Here is an 18,997-nt window from a genome sequence, read left to right on the forward strand (position 1 = left end):
AATGTATCTGATGAATTCACTGTTTCCTCACCTGCCTCTGGCTGCTGGTGAACACAGATGCAAGTCTGTTCCAAATGGCTGTCTCTCCAATTCCCAATTACAGTGTATGGTGGATTCAAGGTCAAGTTGGAAGTCACGGTCAGAAGTCTTTGTTTTTTTCTTCTACTATATCAAGACTTTTTACCAATTAACTTGAAAAAAAGTCACCAAGTTAACAACTCAGAGTTGGGGGTGGGGAGGGAGACTCCTCATCTCATCCCAAAGACTCTGAAATGGATTTGCTCACAAAACACCAGGTTTCTTTGGTGACTTCCTGAGACCCTGCCTGTCACACTGAATGGTAAATCGTTTCGTGGGGTAGGCAAAGAGGGAGGGGCCGAGGGGGGAGAAGTTTTACCGTGAAAAATGCTATGTTGTATCACAGTGTGACGCTGTTTAAATATCAAGCTTCTATTTAGAAAACGGAAGGCAATAAATTGAGTTGCTAATTATTCCAGCTGTGAGTATTTTTGGTATGACTGCAAATTTTTGAAGAGGGTAAAATAGAGGATTTTCCTGTTGTTCATGGCATATGCAAATGCAGTGACGGTCCCCCGTGATCTAGAAGGTTCAGGGATCAGAAACCTTGAAAGCTTATTTCTCATTGAATCAAAATTGGTTTGAGTCTAAGCTGAGGGAATCATGATATGAAATAGGCTTTTAATTATACTAATTGGGTTATTGGCTGCTTCTTCAAACTTGGGAAGTAGCAGTTTTAAAAAAAAAAACATATTTTGAAAGTTTTATTTTTAAAGCAACATTTCACTTTTCAACCCAAGCAGAAAGTCCCAGATGGAAGAAGAGATAAAGCACGCTAGTAAAGTCCTCCATCCCTTCCCTCCCTAATAAAATTATTTTTCAGAGGTGGGGTAGCTGGCAATGCCCTTGTCGCTGTGCTAATTAGAACAACTCATTCATTCAACAGATATTTTAAATGAGCTGGGATCTAGTCAAGGGTAAGATATACGTGATTCCTGCCTTCACACCTTCATGCAATTAAAAGCTACATTTATTGATCACATCACGCTCAGTGTTAAGGCTTTCCCATGAATAAACTCACCCAGTCCCCCAAACAAATTCACAGAGTTGGTACTAGTGATGCCGCAGTTGACAGGAGAGTCTGCTTGCCCAATACCAGGATCCAAACCCTGGTGGCCCAAGTTCTGAATCTGTAGGCTCAATTCTGCCTCCTTGGCATCATGCAATTGGCTTCAAGACAGAAGTTAGTAATAATAAAAGAATGGGGGAGGGTACAGATCAAACGGTAGAGCACATGCTTGGCACACACGAGGTCCTGGGTTCACTCCCCAGCACCTTCATTAAAAAAAGAAAAACTAATAATAAATAATTAAATAGACCTAATATCCTCACCCTTCCCCCCCCCAAATTTTTAAAAAACAAATAAGCAAAAAAAAAAAAAAAGACTTTAAATAATAATCATAAACAATAAAAGAACGTGTATACGTAGGGAAAAGTCTGACTCTGAACATCAAGCATTTACCAGTCTATTGCTCAGAGTATAGGAGACTTCTGCCTTCTATGTTTTTTTAACTCATATACTTAATTTTTTTCTTTTGAACATCTTACATTTGCAAGCAGGAAAATTAAGGCAGAACACTTAAGATTGCCTAGTTTGGGTGTTCAGAAAGTGGCTGAACAGTGCAGTAGCCAGCATCTTCCTCATTATCTCCTGCTTTTTCCATCTCATCCTGGAAGCTTCTCTCTTTCACTCCATGCCCCACGCCTCTCTCTTCGTCTCTCTCAGGAGCACCCCCCACCCCCGCTTTGAGTTTCCCCTCCACCCCTGTCATTCCTTCTGGGATTGGAGAGCACAATGGTGATGCCAGAGAGCGTGGTGGTGATTTAACCTCTCTCCAGCTAAATGTTTTATTATAACTCCTGAAAACCTAATTACAGTAACTTTACATGCTACAGTACCCTTTATGGGCTGCCTCTTTATTAAACTTACTCCTTCGGAGACAATAAACCTGGCGCTTCAAAGGGCACGGCCAGCACCAGTGAAATGTGATGGAATCTCGCGTTTTCTCGTGCACACCTGATCCCCCTCACTGATCGCCACGCCCCCCGCTCCGGGCGCACTTCTGCCTCTATCCTTTTTATCAAATTTCAGCAACTGCTAGTATGATACTAAAAATCTGTTAGGGCTTAATGGACTGTGTATCAATGTTTACATCTGCTACTCTGAGTACCTGTGAGTTTATTTTCCGGGGAGGTCAATTTTCTCGGTAGAACAACAGTCAGCACCTGTCTTCCCTGATAACTGGAGCTGCTTTCTTTGCACACGGGGCTACCTGGAGACCATTCAAGACGTTCACTCGGTTTCAAGGAGAACATTTGCTGCAGTTGACTTCGTGAGCAAAGACGGCGTCTGCACTGTTAGTCACTCGTCCTGGTTAGCGGCGTGGTGCCCTGTGTTGGGAGATCCAGATCCAGATGGAAAGGAAAGAAACAAAAAACTCCGCCTCTGAAGCTGAGGCAGTACAGTTGTTTGCATTGTCCATTTCTTTTTCGAAGCCCTGCTGGGGTCTCCCCTGGGAATAAAGCTAAACCAATAGAAGATAGGGGGACCTCCTCTTAGGATCTCAGTGGTTGCAAGCTGGAAAAAAAAAAGGGGGTACTTGGTGTTCAGGGATTTTCCACATTTGTGTCTTTCTTCGGTAGGTTTTGAGGTTAATGAGTCAGTTTATTCACAACTGACTCGGAAAAAAGGAAGAGAAATCTTTGGTTGGAGCCTTGAGTAGTTGAACCAGCCACTGGCTCTCAAAGCTTCCAGTCCTGATGAGTCAAGCTCCTTCTGTATCACAAGAAGAAAATAAAAATTCGCAGTCTTTTGAATTGATGGAGTCCTTCTTGCCTGGATGCTATGCCTGGGTTTCCTGTTTGTGAAACTTCTTTTTAAAATCTTCCATGGTGGTTTAACGTGTGCTCTTAATTTTATAAGCCAACCTGAAGCAGGAGCCTGTTTTGCCAAGATTCTACCTCAAATGCAGGCTTTTGCCTCCACGTCAAGTGCATGGGGGAATGGCTGTAAGTTTCGCGTGCTCTCTACTTCTCTCACCGTTTTTATTAAATGGTTTCATTTTCACAAGAGGGGAAGTGGTGACGTGTACTAAAATGATGGATAGTTTAGGGTGAAGTGATGATCACCTTATTCTAAGAACTCACTGGGACCTCAGGTACAGAACAGAGGAGAGAGAGGGACCACCCTTAGATTTGCTGCTGAATTCGACAGCCAGCCTCGGAGCCCCAACCTGTGCTGAGCAGAGTGCTGGGTGCTGGGACTGAAGCTTTGATGACCCACTTCTGCAAGCTCTTATTTTTTGTATGATTTCAAAGACTGGTTTTCTCTTTCCCTCTGAGTGTTAGCAAACTCCAAGGACAGCACGTTGGGGGCCCCTCATTTGCCTTCCCTTTTTCGAGGCACAAGTGGCCAATTCTGAGAGCAATTGAGTTGTGCTTGAAAAATGTCAAGTGTGTTTGGAAACTACACATTTCTGCTGACGCCTGGAGTCCTGAACTCGAGCTACTTCCATGATCGACCGCTGGGAAGAAGTTCAGTGGGGGCATCACAGATAATCATCGGAGCGCACTGAGAGGGCCCCCGAGCGGGGAAGCTGTCTTAGGAGCCAGTGCGGGACAAATCCGAAGTTCCCTCAGCCTTCCAGTTCCTCCCATTGACCATCTGGCCAGACCATAGCCTTGCGGCCTTGCTTCATTTTCTCTCTTTTCCTGCTGCATGTGGCCATGATCCTTGGGTGAATCAGAGCTTGCCTTTTTCCAACTTGTTCTTATGAAAATTTTCCAACATTCAGAAATTTAGAAGAACAGTTCAACTGAAGAATAACCACCTAGTTTCAGCAACTGCTGTCACTTTGCCACATTTGCCTTGAATATCTGTATAGCGAGACCTTTCTGCTGAGTCACTTAAAAATAAATTGTGGACTTCGTGACACTTTATCCCCGAAAGCATCATCATTCAAAACTTGCGTTTCTAAGAAATGTACCTGCTAACCATCTTGTGGGTTCTGAGTAAGTCAGACCCATTTGAAAGGTGCAAAAATGGTTCAAGTAGAGGTTCTTAAACTTTCATATACGTTAGAATCACTTGGGGGAGCTTCTTAACCAATCATTCCCAGATTCCGGGCCTAGGTCTGGATGCAGCCCAGGAATCTGTGCTTTTTTTCTTTCTTTTTTAATTGAAGTACAGTCAGTTTACAACGTTGTGTCAGTTTCTGGTGTACAGCATGATGTTTCAGTCACACATGCATATATATATATATATATTCATTTTCATATTCTTCATTATAGGTTACTACAAAATATTGAATATAATTCCCTGTGCTAGACAGAAGAAACTTGTTGTGTATCCATTTTATATATAGCAGTTAGAATCTGCAAATCTCGATCTCCCCATGTATCCCTTCCCACCCCCTTTCCCCCGGTAACCATAAGTTTGTTTTGTGTGTCTGTGAGTCTGTTTCTGTTTTGTAAATAAGTTCATCTGTGTCTTTTTTTTTTTTTAAGAGTCCACATATGCGTGATATCATATGGTATTTTTCTTTCTCTTCCTGGCTGGCTTCACTTAGAATGACGATCTCCAGGTCTATCCATCTTGCTGCAAATGGCATTATTTTATTATTTTTTATGACTGAGTAGTATTCCATTGTATAAGTATACCACAACTTGTGCTTTTCTGACAGAGCCTTCAAGTGATCCTAAAGCAGGTATTGATGGGACAAAATCTGAAGATCACTTCTTTTGAATCTTTCTTATTTGTTGAATTTAATCTTCTACAGATGTGTAACACCAGGGTGTGACTATATTGTGTGAGGAGTCCACATGTTTTTGATACTCTGGTTTAATAATTTTAAGTACCAGAAACTAGAAAGAAGGGATGTGATAACTAAATGAGTTTCATTTAGCAGTGATGATACAGTCACCATAGTACCAATGAGCAGTCTGAGAGAAATAGCCTGGAAAGGTTAATGTAGTGCTGAGAAGTAAACGGGTTGTTGTGTGTTTTGTTTGTTTTTTTTTCCCTGTGGCAGAATCTTCCCTTGTATGTATGAATATAGACACTTGCCTGTATGAACTGTGCAAACTTGTAACCCTGATTGGAAAGCAAGATTGGAAAGCGTGGCAGAAGGAATCCTAATTTTAATATTTAAAGTGCTCACAGTGTCGTCCTTTTAGCGTTCATGATTTTGGCCTTGGAAAGGTTGTAGGTCATTCACTCAACAAAGATGTCTTGAATGCCCTTTCAGTGCCAGGCTCTATTCTGGATGTTAGGGTATGGAGATGAACACAACAGACAAATACCTGATGATTTTGAACCTGATGGAAGTTCAGTTCTAATGATGGAGACAGGCAGTAAATAATGCACAAATACATATACTCTGAAGAAAAATAAAGTGGTTATAACAAGATAGAAAATGACAGAGACAGAAGGGGAGCAAGAAAGATCTCTCTGAGAAAGTGACACTGGAGCAAAATGTTGAATGATAGGAAGGAACAAACTGTGCAGCTATTTCTAGGCAGAGGGAACAGCAGGTGCAAAGGCCCTGCGGCAGGAATGTGTTGGATGTGGTGTGATGCGGACTAGCAGAAGGATAGTGTAACTTATGGAGTGAGGGGGGGATAAAGTGGTGGAAGATACAGCTGGAGACAGACAGAGGGCAGATCATGCAAGGCACTGCCAGCTGTGGGAGGGACTTCTGATTTTATTCCAAATGTTATTGGAAGTCCCTTCCTTCCTTCCTTCCCTCCTTCCTCTCTCTTTCTTCCTTCCTTTCTCCCTCCCTCTCTCTCTCTCCCTCTTTTTTTCTTTCTTTCTTTCTTTCTTTCCTTCTTTCAGGGGTAAGGGGGTGGTGATGACATGTGATAATCTGACTTCCTTTTCAGAAGGAAGTGTGAACAAGAAACTAGATTGTCAAGGGAACAATTTTAGGATCTCAGGAAGCAACCCCATACATTAGAAATAATAATCATATTCTTTTATCATTTCTTATAAATGAGTGTATTAAAAATAACTAAAGTCAGTTTAAACTTCTTATTCTTCATCTTGTGACTTGTCTCATGTTGCTGAAACATTCCTGCTTCCAGTTTTGTTGATTCTGTCCATGAATATGACTGACGTGGAGGCACTGATGTTTAGATCCTGGAAATACCAAGAAAACTCGTGTACTTTACGTTTTTTTCCATAGATGTTCACACTGTATTGTAGGTTAACATTAAAGGTTTTATAACCCAGAAGAATTGTATTAAGTGTAAATGACTTTACAATTTGGTTTGGGACAGATACATTAAACATATTTATATAAGATAATATATAATATATTATAAGTTATTTATATATAAATAGTATTGGTATATATACAACAAATAATAATAAATAATAAGTAAACAGTATTTATATATTAACATTTATAATATATAATATTTATATATATCAACTATAAAGATATAAACAAATGTATCCATAGCTCCTTTAGCGCACAGAGTGATGGGGTGGCGGCGGGGAGGGGATGTTAGAGGTTTCCTGGGCAGGTGGTTGGGAGCTGAGTAGGAGTTGGCTGGGATGGGCTGGGTGGGCAAGACCAGGAAAAGCCACTACGGAGACCATCACACATCATCCACAAAGGCTCAGGGGCGTGAACGGGCTGGTGAAGGGAAGCTGCGTCTTCTGGGTGAAGCGTAGAGTTTCAAGCACAAGGTTGGAGATGAGGATAAAAAAAAAGTCGGGGAGTGGCTGCAAAGAGTATGGTCCCCTATTGAGAGCTGGGTTTCCTCTCATAGGTACCGGAGAATCCATGGGGATTTATAGATCAAGGCATGATGGAGTTTGTGGTTTGGGAAGAAGAGTGGCAGAGGGATGGAGGGGAGGGCTGCGGGAGAAATCGGACGGCTGGGGTCTTGACCCCACTGCGGGCGAGAAGAGGAGGGAAAGGAGGAGGTGAAGATTGGTCCTAGACAATGCAGAGTAACAGGAGGTCAGGAGGAGTACAACCAGGAAGGGGAAGGAAGACTAACTTGCTCAAGAGAGCTGTGGAGTGTGGCAGAAGAGATGCCTGGTACACAATTGGAATGTGTCTCGGGACGTGGGGCTAGACGTGGAGATGGCAGGGTGGGGGGGCTCCGTCCCACCCGTGATGGCTGAAGCCATGGGAACCGGTGAGCTCTCTGTTGGGGGGACACTGGTGTTCGTATATTTGTAAATACTCATTAATGACAGCTTACGGTGTCTGTATATTCCTTTGTTTAAATTTGATTTCCTGTTTTCAGTACCCACTCCTGGAGGATCGTTCGAGAAGTAAACTTGAAGTAATTCTAAATTCTAAATCAAATCCCAGGGTTTTTCCATCGTCCTGGCTTTCTGGTTGGACATATGTTCTCACTTAATCATAAGGCAGTGGACTATTATTTTGTGATTTGGGGAACTCTTCAGGTGTTTGCTCGACATTTCTGGAGCTTTAAATTAAAACTCATGTTTCAGGCTCCTTATGTTCTCTGAGGAATTAAGAACAAAAGCTCTCCATAGGGCATTGAGCACTTACCATGAAACACACCCTTGGCTGAGTGTTTCTCCTACATGAGGGTGGCATGTAATCCTCACAACAGCCTGTTCTAGGGTATGAGGCACCTGTGCTATTATTAATCCCATTTTACAGATGAGGACATGGAGGCTCTCAAAAGCAGCATCGGGCAACTGACATGAGCTTCCTTGTTCCGGAATGGCACTGCCAGGACTCCGATCCAGATGACTCTTGCCCCGAAACATTGCCTTTAAACACGAGCCTACTGCCTCCTCTTCCAAAAGCCTCTTTTTATCTGGAGCATTCAAAGAGAGCTATTGGACGAGGAAGACAAACCTTATTTATAGAATCAAACCTCTTGGCTATATTCAGATCATCAAAGATACTTATAGTACCAATAAAGTTTAAGTACCAGTTGTTTATTTTGATGTTAGCCCTGTTAAATAATTCACTAATCAGATACTCCTTTTCTGACATGATTCTCTGACAGTCATATCAGGCTCCTTTGATCTTTGTTGAGGATTAAAATACTTTCAAAGTTTTATCTGGAAGCAGCCAAAGCACAAATATTTGTAGCCACAGTGATGTCTCAGGATCCCACTGGGAAAGCCTGCTCACCCCGGTGTGCAGGGGCGGTGTGGTACAGAGGAGGTCCGGATAGAGCTTTTACAGGCAGGCAGCCTGGAGCCTAAGCCCCAGAGAACCCGCATATTAGCTCTGAGCTTCAGTTTTCTCATTTGAAAAACTGAGGTAATAAAGTACTCACTTCATAGGATGAATGTGAGATTTAGTTGCAAGTAAAACCTTGAGCATTATAACTGACACATTGTATGTGGCCCATAAATACAGCCGCACCTCCTGAACACTTGAAGAGAAATGAAGTAGCGGTGTAACATTTTAAAATCTCAGAATTGGAGGTGAGAAATTCACACATCAGTGAGAGAACTCCAGTCATTCATTCCCATCACCCCAACATGCTGAACTGGGACCAGAAAGATGAACAAGGTACCAGATAAGGCACAGTCCCCAGCCTCCAGCTGCTCAGATTCTAGGCTCCACTTAACCCGTACTTTGGAATCCACTGTGTATTCCCTGGAAGGCAAGACATCATTTTGAACAAGGTGTGGCAAAGCACCTTTGAAGTCTCAAAAATGGCAGGCATAAGAGGGAGACGATCTGTTGTGGGAGAACTGATGGTCCTCGCAGTATCCTTAGCATGACAGTCCCCTGACCCCGGAGGAAGGACTGAATTAGGGGTCAACAGTAGAGATTACCCTGTTGCCACGCCACGGTTCTAGACCAGGGGCGCCCTGTTCAGCTGACAGGCAAAGGCGTTTCCAAAGAAAGAACCACAATCACATGACCTGGAGAGGCATCTTAGAACAGGAAGCAAGATGAAAGGGGGAAAACAGCTCAGAAAAACAGGCTCAAGAGAGACAGTTTAGAGGAACGTTTCAGACCACAGACTTCAGCATAAGACAGAGCTTGGGGCTGAAATTCTTGAGCAGTGACTTGACTCTTCCAAGCCCGATTTCTCATGTCTTCAGTGAAGATACGATGATACTTCACTTGCAAGGTGTTATACAGTATATTTCAAGTGCCTTTAAATCATGGGTTCTAGCATGTGATAGAACCCAGCGTCGTCTTCACCATCATCATTGTCATCATCTCTGAGTGACCAGCAGTAACTCAGTTTCCATGCTGGCTTTGAATACTTGGCAGGATTGTTCTGGAGGAGAAAATCCAGAGGTATCCGTGAAAGCATGACATGACGTGAGTTTACAGAGTTAGTTTACGTCCCATCGGATGTAACGTTCGCCCCTCCATCCACGACAGGGTGGGGCAGTTACTTAGGACTATGCTAGTGCCATGGAGGGGAGGGGGCATCTGGATGGTCCCTGATGGCCAGCGCGTGGACCCTGACTCTCTCCCTTCCCCTGGCAGGCACTTCCTCTTCAAGACGTCCTCGGGAAGCACACCCCTGTTCAGCAGCTCCTCTCCGGGATACCCTCTGACCTCAGGGACGGTATACACGCCGCCCCCGCGCCTGCTGCCCCGGAATACCTTCTCCAGGAAGGCCTTCAAGCTGAAGAAGCCCTCCAAGTACTGCAGCTGGAAATGCGCCGCCCTGTCCGCCATCGCCGCGGCCCTCCTCTTGGCCATCCTGCTGGCGTATTTCATAGGTAAGTCGGGGCAGCCTGCTCGCAGACTCGTTAGCGGAGAGGGCCTCTGTTGTCTGGACCATGGGCTGGTTGGCTCCTAAAAGATATACAAATGAGTGATGGATGGGAGTGATTTTTTTTTTCCTTCCTGAAATCGGCTGAAATCTGATGAGTTTCTCCTTCACGAGTCTAAATGACATTTATCAGAAGCGAAATTAAGCGTCCTGACTGTATTCTTTCTTGGAGATAAGCTGAAAGTTGTCGTTCCTGCCAACCCATCCCTCACTCCTCAAATAGCCTTCTGGTCTCTTCCAGGTTGGATTTTAACTCAGGTTTGTGTCCTGAAATTCAGGCAATGTTGGTTAACTTGAGCCAAAAAAAAAAAAAAAAAAAAATTCAGAATAGAAGAAGTATTGTGATCAGCAAGCCTAGAAGGTCTTAATTCGATGGAAAGCCAAAGTAGCTGGCTGATTTTTAGAACTGGGGAACAGAAACAGGATAGAGAAGCTAGAACATCCAGTCAGGTCTCGGTGGGGAATCAAGTCACGCAGGCGCATTGGGTCTTGCCCACATCCTCTCCTTCGCCTCTGCCCCTTGAGCCTCAAAGCTCATCTGACCACGCGCTGCTGAAACTGAATCAGGTGCACCTCCCACACCAGCTGTGATCTGCGGAGCTCAGGGTATGACCCAGGGTGGCAGCGTGGTTAGAAGTCGCTGGAGTATGTTTCTTCACGTGCCAGGGATGTTGGTTTGTGTCCGTCGGGTGGGGCCTTGTAACTGTGGGAAGCAGCAGATGGCAGGAATTCAGGGGCAGGGTGCTCCAGGCATATGAGCATCCTGGGCTGGGCACAAAGCCTGCGTGCAGCCCCTGGCCTCGACAGAGAGCCCGGCACGGCTGCTTTGTAAACTGAGTGCAGTTGCCGACGGCAAATCTCCCGGTGCACGCCAGGCCACGGTGACGTTCGTTAAGGTTTATTTGAAACACTTGATGGTTCTGGCTTCGTTTGGCCTGTGACAGGCCTCCCCAGATTGGCTGTGCCAGGTTGCAAAGCGGACCTGTAAAACACCAGCAAAAAGGGACTGGCTCGAAATGAGTCCTCAGCACTGACGCTGAAACTCTTCCCATTTACAAGAGGAGCGGAGGGAAAAAGCAGCCCTAATCATCCTGATTGTGCCCCTTCTCCCAGGATAAGCCCTCCCTTCTCCTGCAACATGAGGGCTCCCACAGTTCCTTCACCCTCAGGCAGCCAGCAAGGTGCCTGCCAGAGAGTGAACTGGCCCAGGACTTCCCAGACCATTGCGCCCAAGCCTGCCTGCCTGACGGCAGAGGAGGGTGACTGTGCACCCCCAGAGACCTGGGGCCCTGCCCAAGGCAAACCACTGCAAGCCGAAACCTGGTGTGACGTTTCTGCTCTCTCCCATAATGTCACCTTGCTCATCTTAATATAGAAGAATCAGTTTTTACGTCCCTTCCCAGTTGCATCTCTCAGGAATGCCCTCCAGAAGCGAGAAAATTGACACTCCAGGGACAGGCACCGTGTTGATCTGGGGCTTTGCAAAAACCTTTGTGCGCTAAACCCCAGCTGTGCGGGTGGGCTGAGGTCGGATACCCACGCACCCCTAACTTAAAACTTCTCACTTACCTCTTAATGAAGGATGGAGTAATGGATTGACTCGAGGAGGGGGAAGGACGTCAGTTGCACCCTCAATCACTTAAGTGGCATCTTTTTTGTCATTAAAGGTAGTTTTGTATGCTTCCCCAGGTAGCAGTTTGGGGTCAGGGGTGGAGGGAGGGCGACACTTAGTGGAAGCAAATTGAATGTGCCTCCAGGGTCTTTGCGTGATTTGGCTTTGTGTCAGAAACTTCAGGAAAGGTCCATGAGCTCACTTCTCAGGCTTATTGTTCTGCGGGGCTGGTGGGCAGCCTGGGGGGCCCAACTATAGAAATTGAGGCACTGCCTGCTTCTGCCAATACCGTCCCCGGTGGACCGCCTACCCCATTTGCCGGAGAGAGATAGATGGCTAGCGCCTGATTTATTGAGCTTGAGAGTTAAAATATAATAGCTTTCTGTAGGGCAGTCATATAAATGGGAAACCGTGTAGCGGGAGTCTAATGTTTTAATCGGGTGTGTAACTTGTAAATGATGGATTAGGAAACATATTTATCCTCCATCTGGAGGCTACTGGAAGCTGGACCCGAGCATCTTAGGATGGTTTATTCCCTTATAATCCATCATTTCCTATTAGGTATGCTTTGGGTAAGATTATGCTTCAACCCTGGAGTATTGAAGAATAGTTTATGACTCAAAATGAGTGATGTAATGGGCCAGGTCACACAACACGTAGAGCTATGGGCTACTGTTGGCTGCCCTCCAGAGGCGATGACAGGACTACAGGCATGGTGAGGGGGGTGAGGGGTCAGGGTCTGGATTGCCGACCTTGACCCCCGCAAGCCCTTTCCCCTTAGCCTTGACAAAGTTGTTTTCCCTCTGGGTCTTGGTTTCCTAAGTAAAACCCGGAACTATGATAGTTATTTACGTTCAGAAAGTCCAAAGTATGGTGAGGATTAATTAATGTGTATACATGGTTTTGAAAATGGAGAGCAGTATATTATTAATTACAGAGCTGCAGGGACATAAACAGGGCATTGAAAACACAGAGCAAAGTGCTGTCAGGAGCATCGTATGATTGTGCCATCAGGGAGGACAGAAGGACAACATAAAAATCAAAGCCTTCCCGTGAAGGAGACCATAGATTTTAAGACCTGAGCCCGCTCTGGCTCCTACATGACTGTGTCCCACTAGAACAGGACGGGTCCTGAAATGGAAGCGTCGGCCCCAGGACGTTTATGCACAGGCACTGGGTTCAGGCCTGCTAGGCACGGTGACAAACAGGCTAGACAATCTTCCTTGCATGTTTAAGCTTGTCCAAAATGAGCGATCAGGAATAGTTCAGCCCTTTGGCAAGCTCGTCCCTGGATCCAGCCGGTGGGTGGGTGTAAATCAGAATAACGCCAGCCCTCGGGCAAAATGGAAGAAGTGAGCCTTTACCAGCTCAGGAAAGGTCCCCCAGGTCCTGCCCACACAGCTGAGGTCAGAGATCTTTCATGACACATTCTCCCATCAAATCCCCCCCTCCCCATGCCAAATTCTCCCAGGATACAAGACACCCGCAGACGGGTTACTCCGAACAGCTTCCTGAACCACTGGGGACCACTCAGTGCGTTACTCAGCCCCTGGCCCAGATGGAGCCTAGCGAAGACTGGGAGAATCTGGCTGTGAAACATGAGAGAGCTGGCTCCCTTCTCAGGAAGCCGTCCTTCATCCCTGGGCAGTTCAAGCGCTCTTATACATGCGTCACCAGCAATCTCTCTAGATCCCAGAGTTTCTGAATCACGTAACCAGCATAGAGTTTCTCACCTGTTTTACACCAGCTCTACTGTGCTTTATCCTGACAGCATACGTACAGTAACTGGCTAGAGCCTTCCACTTGCTTTGAACTGTAAGCTGTTCCTTTTAAAGCACTTTTATATAATTATTACGTTTGAACCATACCGCCAGCCCCCAACATATGCTTCAGCAGAAAATGAAATTGGCATTTTACAAGCATTTGGCGAGAGTTGACGCTGGGACTCAGAGAGTCTAAATCCACGTGGCTGGTTATGCGCGGAGCCTGGTCTCCTGATGCCTCGTCTGGCATCTTTCCCGTGACCGCTCTCCCCTACAGATCACAGTAAGACATACTTTCCAAATAGCACGAAACCCAAGTGATCCTTTTTGCAGCATCAGTAACACTGTATCTAATTCTGTCCTTATTAGCAAAGAAGAGTAGTCAGTTCCCCTCCTTCCTGAATCATCTTCTCACACAGCGGACAGAATCCGTGCCTCCTCCTCGCTCTCCTAACCTGCCCTCTTATTTCTGCTTTTCCAAATATCTTCTGTTTCAGAGGCCAGCAGACGTATTCTATAAAGATAGTAAAAAATTTTTTTCAATTTTTCAGGCCATGCAATCTGTTACGACTTAACTTTGCCATTCTCATTCAAGAGCAGTCATAGTGTGTGAGCCCATGGGCGTGGCTGTGTTCCAGGAGAGTTTAATTACAGACACTGCAGTTTGAATTTTGCGTACTTTCTGTGTGTCATTAAATATTATTCTTTGGATTTTTCTTCAACCCTTTAAAATGTAAAATTCTCCCCTAGTGTCATGTGCTGTTGCCACAGTTTGCTAACCCCTGTCTGGTTATATTACTGTTCTTTTCCTAAGAATACCTTTCCAGAGGGTTTCCACTTTTACCAAAAAAAAAAGGTATCAAACTGGCTAAGATGCATTCACTGTAAATAGAGCAGGTGATTGACTGTAATCCCAATTCCTTTTTTTTTTTACACATATTTTTATTGAGTTATAGTCATTTTACAGTGTTGTGTCAACTTCCAGTGTAGAGCACAATTTTTCAGTTACACGAGAACATACATATATTCATTGTCACATTCTTTTTTGCTGTGAGCTACCACAAGAGCTTGTATATATTTCCCTGTGCTGTACAGTATAATCTTGTTTATCTGTTCTGCATATGCCTGTCAGTATCTACAAATTTTGAAATCCCAGTCTGTCCCTTCCCTCTCCCCCTTGGCAACCACAAGTTTGTATTCTGTGTCTGTGAGTCTGTTTCTGTTTTGTATTTATGTTCTTTTTTTTTTTTTTTTTTTTTGGATTCCACATATGAGCAATCTCATATGGTATTTTTCTTTCTCTTTCTGGCTTACTTCACTTAGAATGACATTCTCCAGGGACATCCATGTTGCTGCTAATGGTGTTATGTTGTTTTTATGGCTGAGTAGTATTCCATTGTATAAATATACCACATCTTCTTTATCCAGTCACTTGTTGATGGACATTTAGGCTGTTTCCATGTCTTGGCTACTGTAAATAGTGCTGCTATGAACACTGGGGTGGAGGTGTCTTTTTGAAGTAGGGTTCCTAATTCCTAATGGATAATTCCATCTGTTTTCCTAATCCAAACCCAAAGTAGAAAAAGCAAGCCACTTTTCTCTTTTGTTAAAAACTTCCTATAAGGTAAAAACTTCCACCCCAATGGACAGATGAAAACAGTGCTGCAGCTCATGGATAGAGAAGAGTTGCCTAGCAGTGTGGCCACGTAATCTCTTGTTCTCAATCTTCAATGGCACTAGGTTTCTCTGCAAAACCATTGCCAGTTTTGAAAGGTTACTCAGGGCCCGATGCCTTCTTTGTTGAGGTTTTCCAGCAGGTCGTAACAACGCTGGGTCACCGAATGACATCATCCCTTTCTTGTCCTAGGTTAATGCTGGCTAGATCTAATTTCCTTAGAGGCACCAACGTTCCTGCAGGGCTCCCCACATCAAGGAAGAAAGCTGCTTGTCATGTGTAACTTTGCTGTTTAAATCCAGCTAATCCTTGTAATTCTAAGACTAGAGTCAACCCAACGGTTCAGCATGACCCAGGGCTCAGACCGTCACCCCTGAGTTAAAAACAAGAATCTTCTGTCAAAAACTCTCCACGTGGTTGGGAAACGAAAGGGGGCCAAGAGAAAGATAAGAGCATTTATGTCATCCTTAATTAGTTTTTAGCTCTTCAGCTCCCTGCCAAACTAAAATACGTATATATATATTAGAAAGTCACCTTGTCTCTTTCACTACAGTAATTCCTGCCAAATATGAAATACTATGTTTTAAGTAAGATGTTCACCGCTCTGTCTTCTGCCACTCTCACTTTGATCTGGGAAGAACGCGGGCCATCAACATGTCAGGATGTTAAAAGTGTGGTAATTTGGGGTGCTTTCAGTTTCTTTTGAAAACAATGAGAGATTATTTTCTATGGAAACTAAAAGCCTACCATGTGTTTAAAGTTGCTCCCCTTGGAAATTGATGTGTTGAGACTCACGCTGATGAAACCTGCGTTCTCAGCTGCTATTTTGTGTATTCCCATCTCGCTGAACGGAGCAGGTTTAGGGGAAATGTAAAGAAAATGACAGGAAAATGATGAGAACAGGGCGCTCAACCTGGCAGCCTAAGAAAAAACGTCGGCCCTCTCTTTCAAACCTGCTGCTCTTGGACTGTCCAGAGATGCTAAACTTCCCCTCCTGTATGAATTCCAAAGTATGTATTTACCTCCCATTATCTAAAGGGCAAAATGCTAATGATGATGTCTGAACAATTTGGCAAATAACATTTCCACCCTGCCCCCGGGTCCCAGATGGCCAAACCTCATGGTCAACCACACAGAGAACTGCCCACCAGTAAGCCAGGGGACCCAGTTATGTTACCCGCTCCCATGTCAGCAGCAGACTTTTTATCAAATAGATATGCTAATGTGCTCTTAACCGGATAATAAAGCCCTGTCAGTGCTCCCGCGCTCGTGAGTTTCTGGCAGTCGGACCGCTACTTCCTGACTGTATACCTGATTTCAGAGGGTCTGTCAACTGGTAGAAAGTAAATTAAGTCGTTAGCTGGGTCTCCATCACCTAGCAGCCTCGTGGCAACATTTGTATGTTGTGTTTGACGTTCAGAAAAGATGAGTTCCTCTGCTGAGGGGAGGGAGATTTTTTGCTAACCCCCACCAAGACACCTGTTGGAAATCAAGGTCGTCGGTCCATACAGGGCTTTCCACTCTCATGGCCGGACTTGGTGGGTGGAAAGGAGTGAGCAACTTTTGGTCCTGACTTTTGTAGAGCATTTTAATGCAAAACCAGGCAGGAAGGAGTTGATGCCACATCCCCATGTTGCCAAGGACCACAGTAAGGGGACGGGGCACTGGAGTCACCTGCCAGCCTGGGACTTTGTGTTGAGTGGATGAGGATGGAGTGTTCACCATCTGTATGTCCCCTGAATCACCGTTTGGCTCTGTCCTGGACTTTCTCTGTAACAGTCCTCTCTCCAGCAGTCATCCATCCAGAAGCAGTAATGGGACATCATTGTCTGTCTCCACACACGCTGTTCATTTGCCTGGATCACGTAGGGCGGTTACCAAGCCCACACATCCCCATTTGCTAAGTCTCTCATTGGTTCATTTATGGGCCCTGTTCCGAGGGTACTGTAAATAGGTACTATTTCATTCTGCGTTCTACCTACCGCAGTTACAGGGGTTCTTGCCTTGTCTTGGTAATTAACGAAAGAAGCCGTGTGATGTAGTGGAAAGCACCTCCCAGGGCTTTGGTGTCAGAGAGACCTGGCTTCGGATTCTGATGTGTATACTTAAAAGCAACATGACTATGGGCTTTAGTTTCCCTGCAACTAAGTTTCCCATCCAAAAAAAAAAAAAAATGGGGATAATTCCTACTTTGGAAAGATGCTTCAGGCATGCATGGATAGGATACAGGCTTTGCTTGAAATCCGACATGAGCATAATGAGAAGTGTGATTACTGTGTACATCCCCAAGGAGATAAAAGGTTGTCGGTTAAAACATGGCATGATTTTGTAGCATTTATTTTTTATTTTGTGTTTTTTAGAAAGAGGTAGACACAGACCACCTGGATTGATACATGACCATGTGCATAGACAGGAATGCAGCCACACTGGCAGACCTGCGTGCTGCCTGGCCAGCCTCGGTTATAAGAAAACACCTGTTGTGAAGGAGCATTCTGATTTCAGAGATGTGAAAAAAAATTCAAGTCTTAGAACTAGCGAAATACCAGGTCCAGGGAGAAGCATAAAGCAGGTTCTTGGGTCATCGTACCCCCAGAACAGTGCCTCGCACCTCGTATGCCATCAATAGACATTTGTTGAATCAGTGAATGCTAATTAGGGTTAGGGCTGAGTTGAACCATTTGTCGGGGGGGGGTGGTGGCATCTGTCAGGCACCCAGAAACCCTGATTTCCAGCTTGACTTGTCCCCCATGTAGAGGGAAGTTGCTGGTCCCCTAGTAGTGTAATTGCCCCTGTGGCCAAATTGTGTTTCCAAGTTAGAAAGCATGTCGGGGCAGAGCGACAGTCAGGTGGGCTGGCTAAGCCCCACACGGAAGGCCTCTCGCGGGGAACCCGCGACTCCCTGACATCCCGGGAGCTAGCTGAGACTGGGAAGGGTTTGTGTCTGGCACACCGCCACCATTTGGCACTCCCGTCGTGAATGTGTAGCAGGATTCAGCTGGAGCTCAAGGTGAAGAAGCAAATGATGGCCTAAATCTGAAAGTCTGCTGGCTGCTTGTCCGTAGAGGAGGGCGTGCTACGAAATGAAAGAACTTGCTCCAAGGCACCAGGTCAAGGAGAGAACTATCATACGGCGAATTGGGTCTGTGTACACAGGCCAGGCCACACAGAGTCTTCCGCGCTCTACACCACCTTGCTTAGCTGTGTAGCCTCGTGGGACAGAAACTTGACCCCAGAGGAGACTTTCAGAACATTCACATTTCTCTTAAGGTCACCTTAAACCAGGCTTCTTGAGTCCTTCATGGAAAATTCCTTTATAGAAAACTCATATTTTTCTTTGTAAAGAATAGACACTCAGAATTTTTGCCTGAGCCCTTTTCACATCAAATAAACCTCTTATTAAATTGATATCTCATAATAAGATCCTCTGCATTAGGAGAGCAAATGGTCCATCAGCTATATTAACATATTTAATATTACCATAAAAAAGGGGGAAATGCATTGCACGTTCCGCTAATTTCGTTTTTTATCTTACTGACTGCTGGCCTTAAATAAATACACAAATATCGGAGTGTTTCAGAAAGTAGTCGTAAGCTACATGTTGATAAGAAAAGAGCTTTGCAGAAGAAAACATTATCCCCCATTCTTGGAGACAGCAGGAAATTTATAAGATATATATAATACGTATCATCTTTCAAAAGCTTTTGTTTGTTTTTTTTTCCTCCCTAAAAGCCAAAGCTTATAGATGAGAAGGGAGGATGAGCTTTGCCTCCCATCTTTGCATGTCTTTCATCATGACTTGCTGCACAGCAGTTAGGGAAGGCCCTTCCCTTGGGATGGGTTTGCAGTGGAGTTAGGTCATTTGTGGGAAGATCTGTGCAAACCTGTTTGGCACTTGCCTCCAGGACTCTGATCTTTGTCAAAGAAAGGCATCTTGCTTTGCTTTGGCCTTGGCAGTCATGATGCAGTTCTGTCACTGGCTTCCTTAACGTTACACCATGAGCGTTTTAGAGGCACGTTCATGACGTTTAGGTTAGACTTGGTCGTATTCCACAGGGAAGGGTAAGTGGCAGGGGTCAAATGCTTCCTGTTCTGCAGGCGCTGATAAACACGATGACATCC

At 44.9% G+C, this 18,997-nt stretch overlaps 1 protein-coding gene across 4 annotated transcripts in view; it reads left to right on the forward strand.

The window, feature by feature from the left end:
- Positions 1-18,997, forward strand: part of TENM2 (teneurin transmembrane protein 2) — a 1,175,656-nt gene that overhangs the window by 915,906 nt on the left and 240,753 nt on the right. For all 4 annotated transcript variants that reach the window (XM_064480080.1, XM_031437753.2, XM_064480081.1 and 1 more), the window contains one exon: positions 9,537-9,775. In XM_064480080.1, coding sequence (XP_064336150.1) covers positions 9,537-9,775 — 239 coding nt within the window. The remainder of the gene's footprint in view (positions 1-9,536; positions 9,776-18,997) is intronic.

This window comes from Camelus dromedarius, chromosome 27, assembly GCF_036321535.1.
Source record: "Camelus dromedarius isolate mCamDro1 chromosome 27, mCamDro1.pat, whole genome shotgun sequence".
NCBI lineage: Eukaryota > Metazoa > Chordata > Mammalia > Artiodactyla > Camelidae > Camelus > Camelus dromedarius.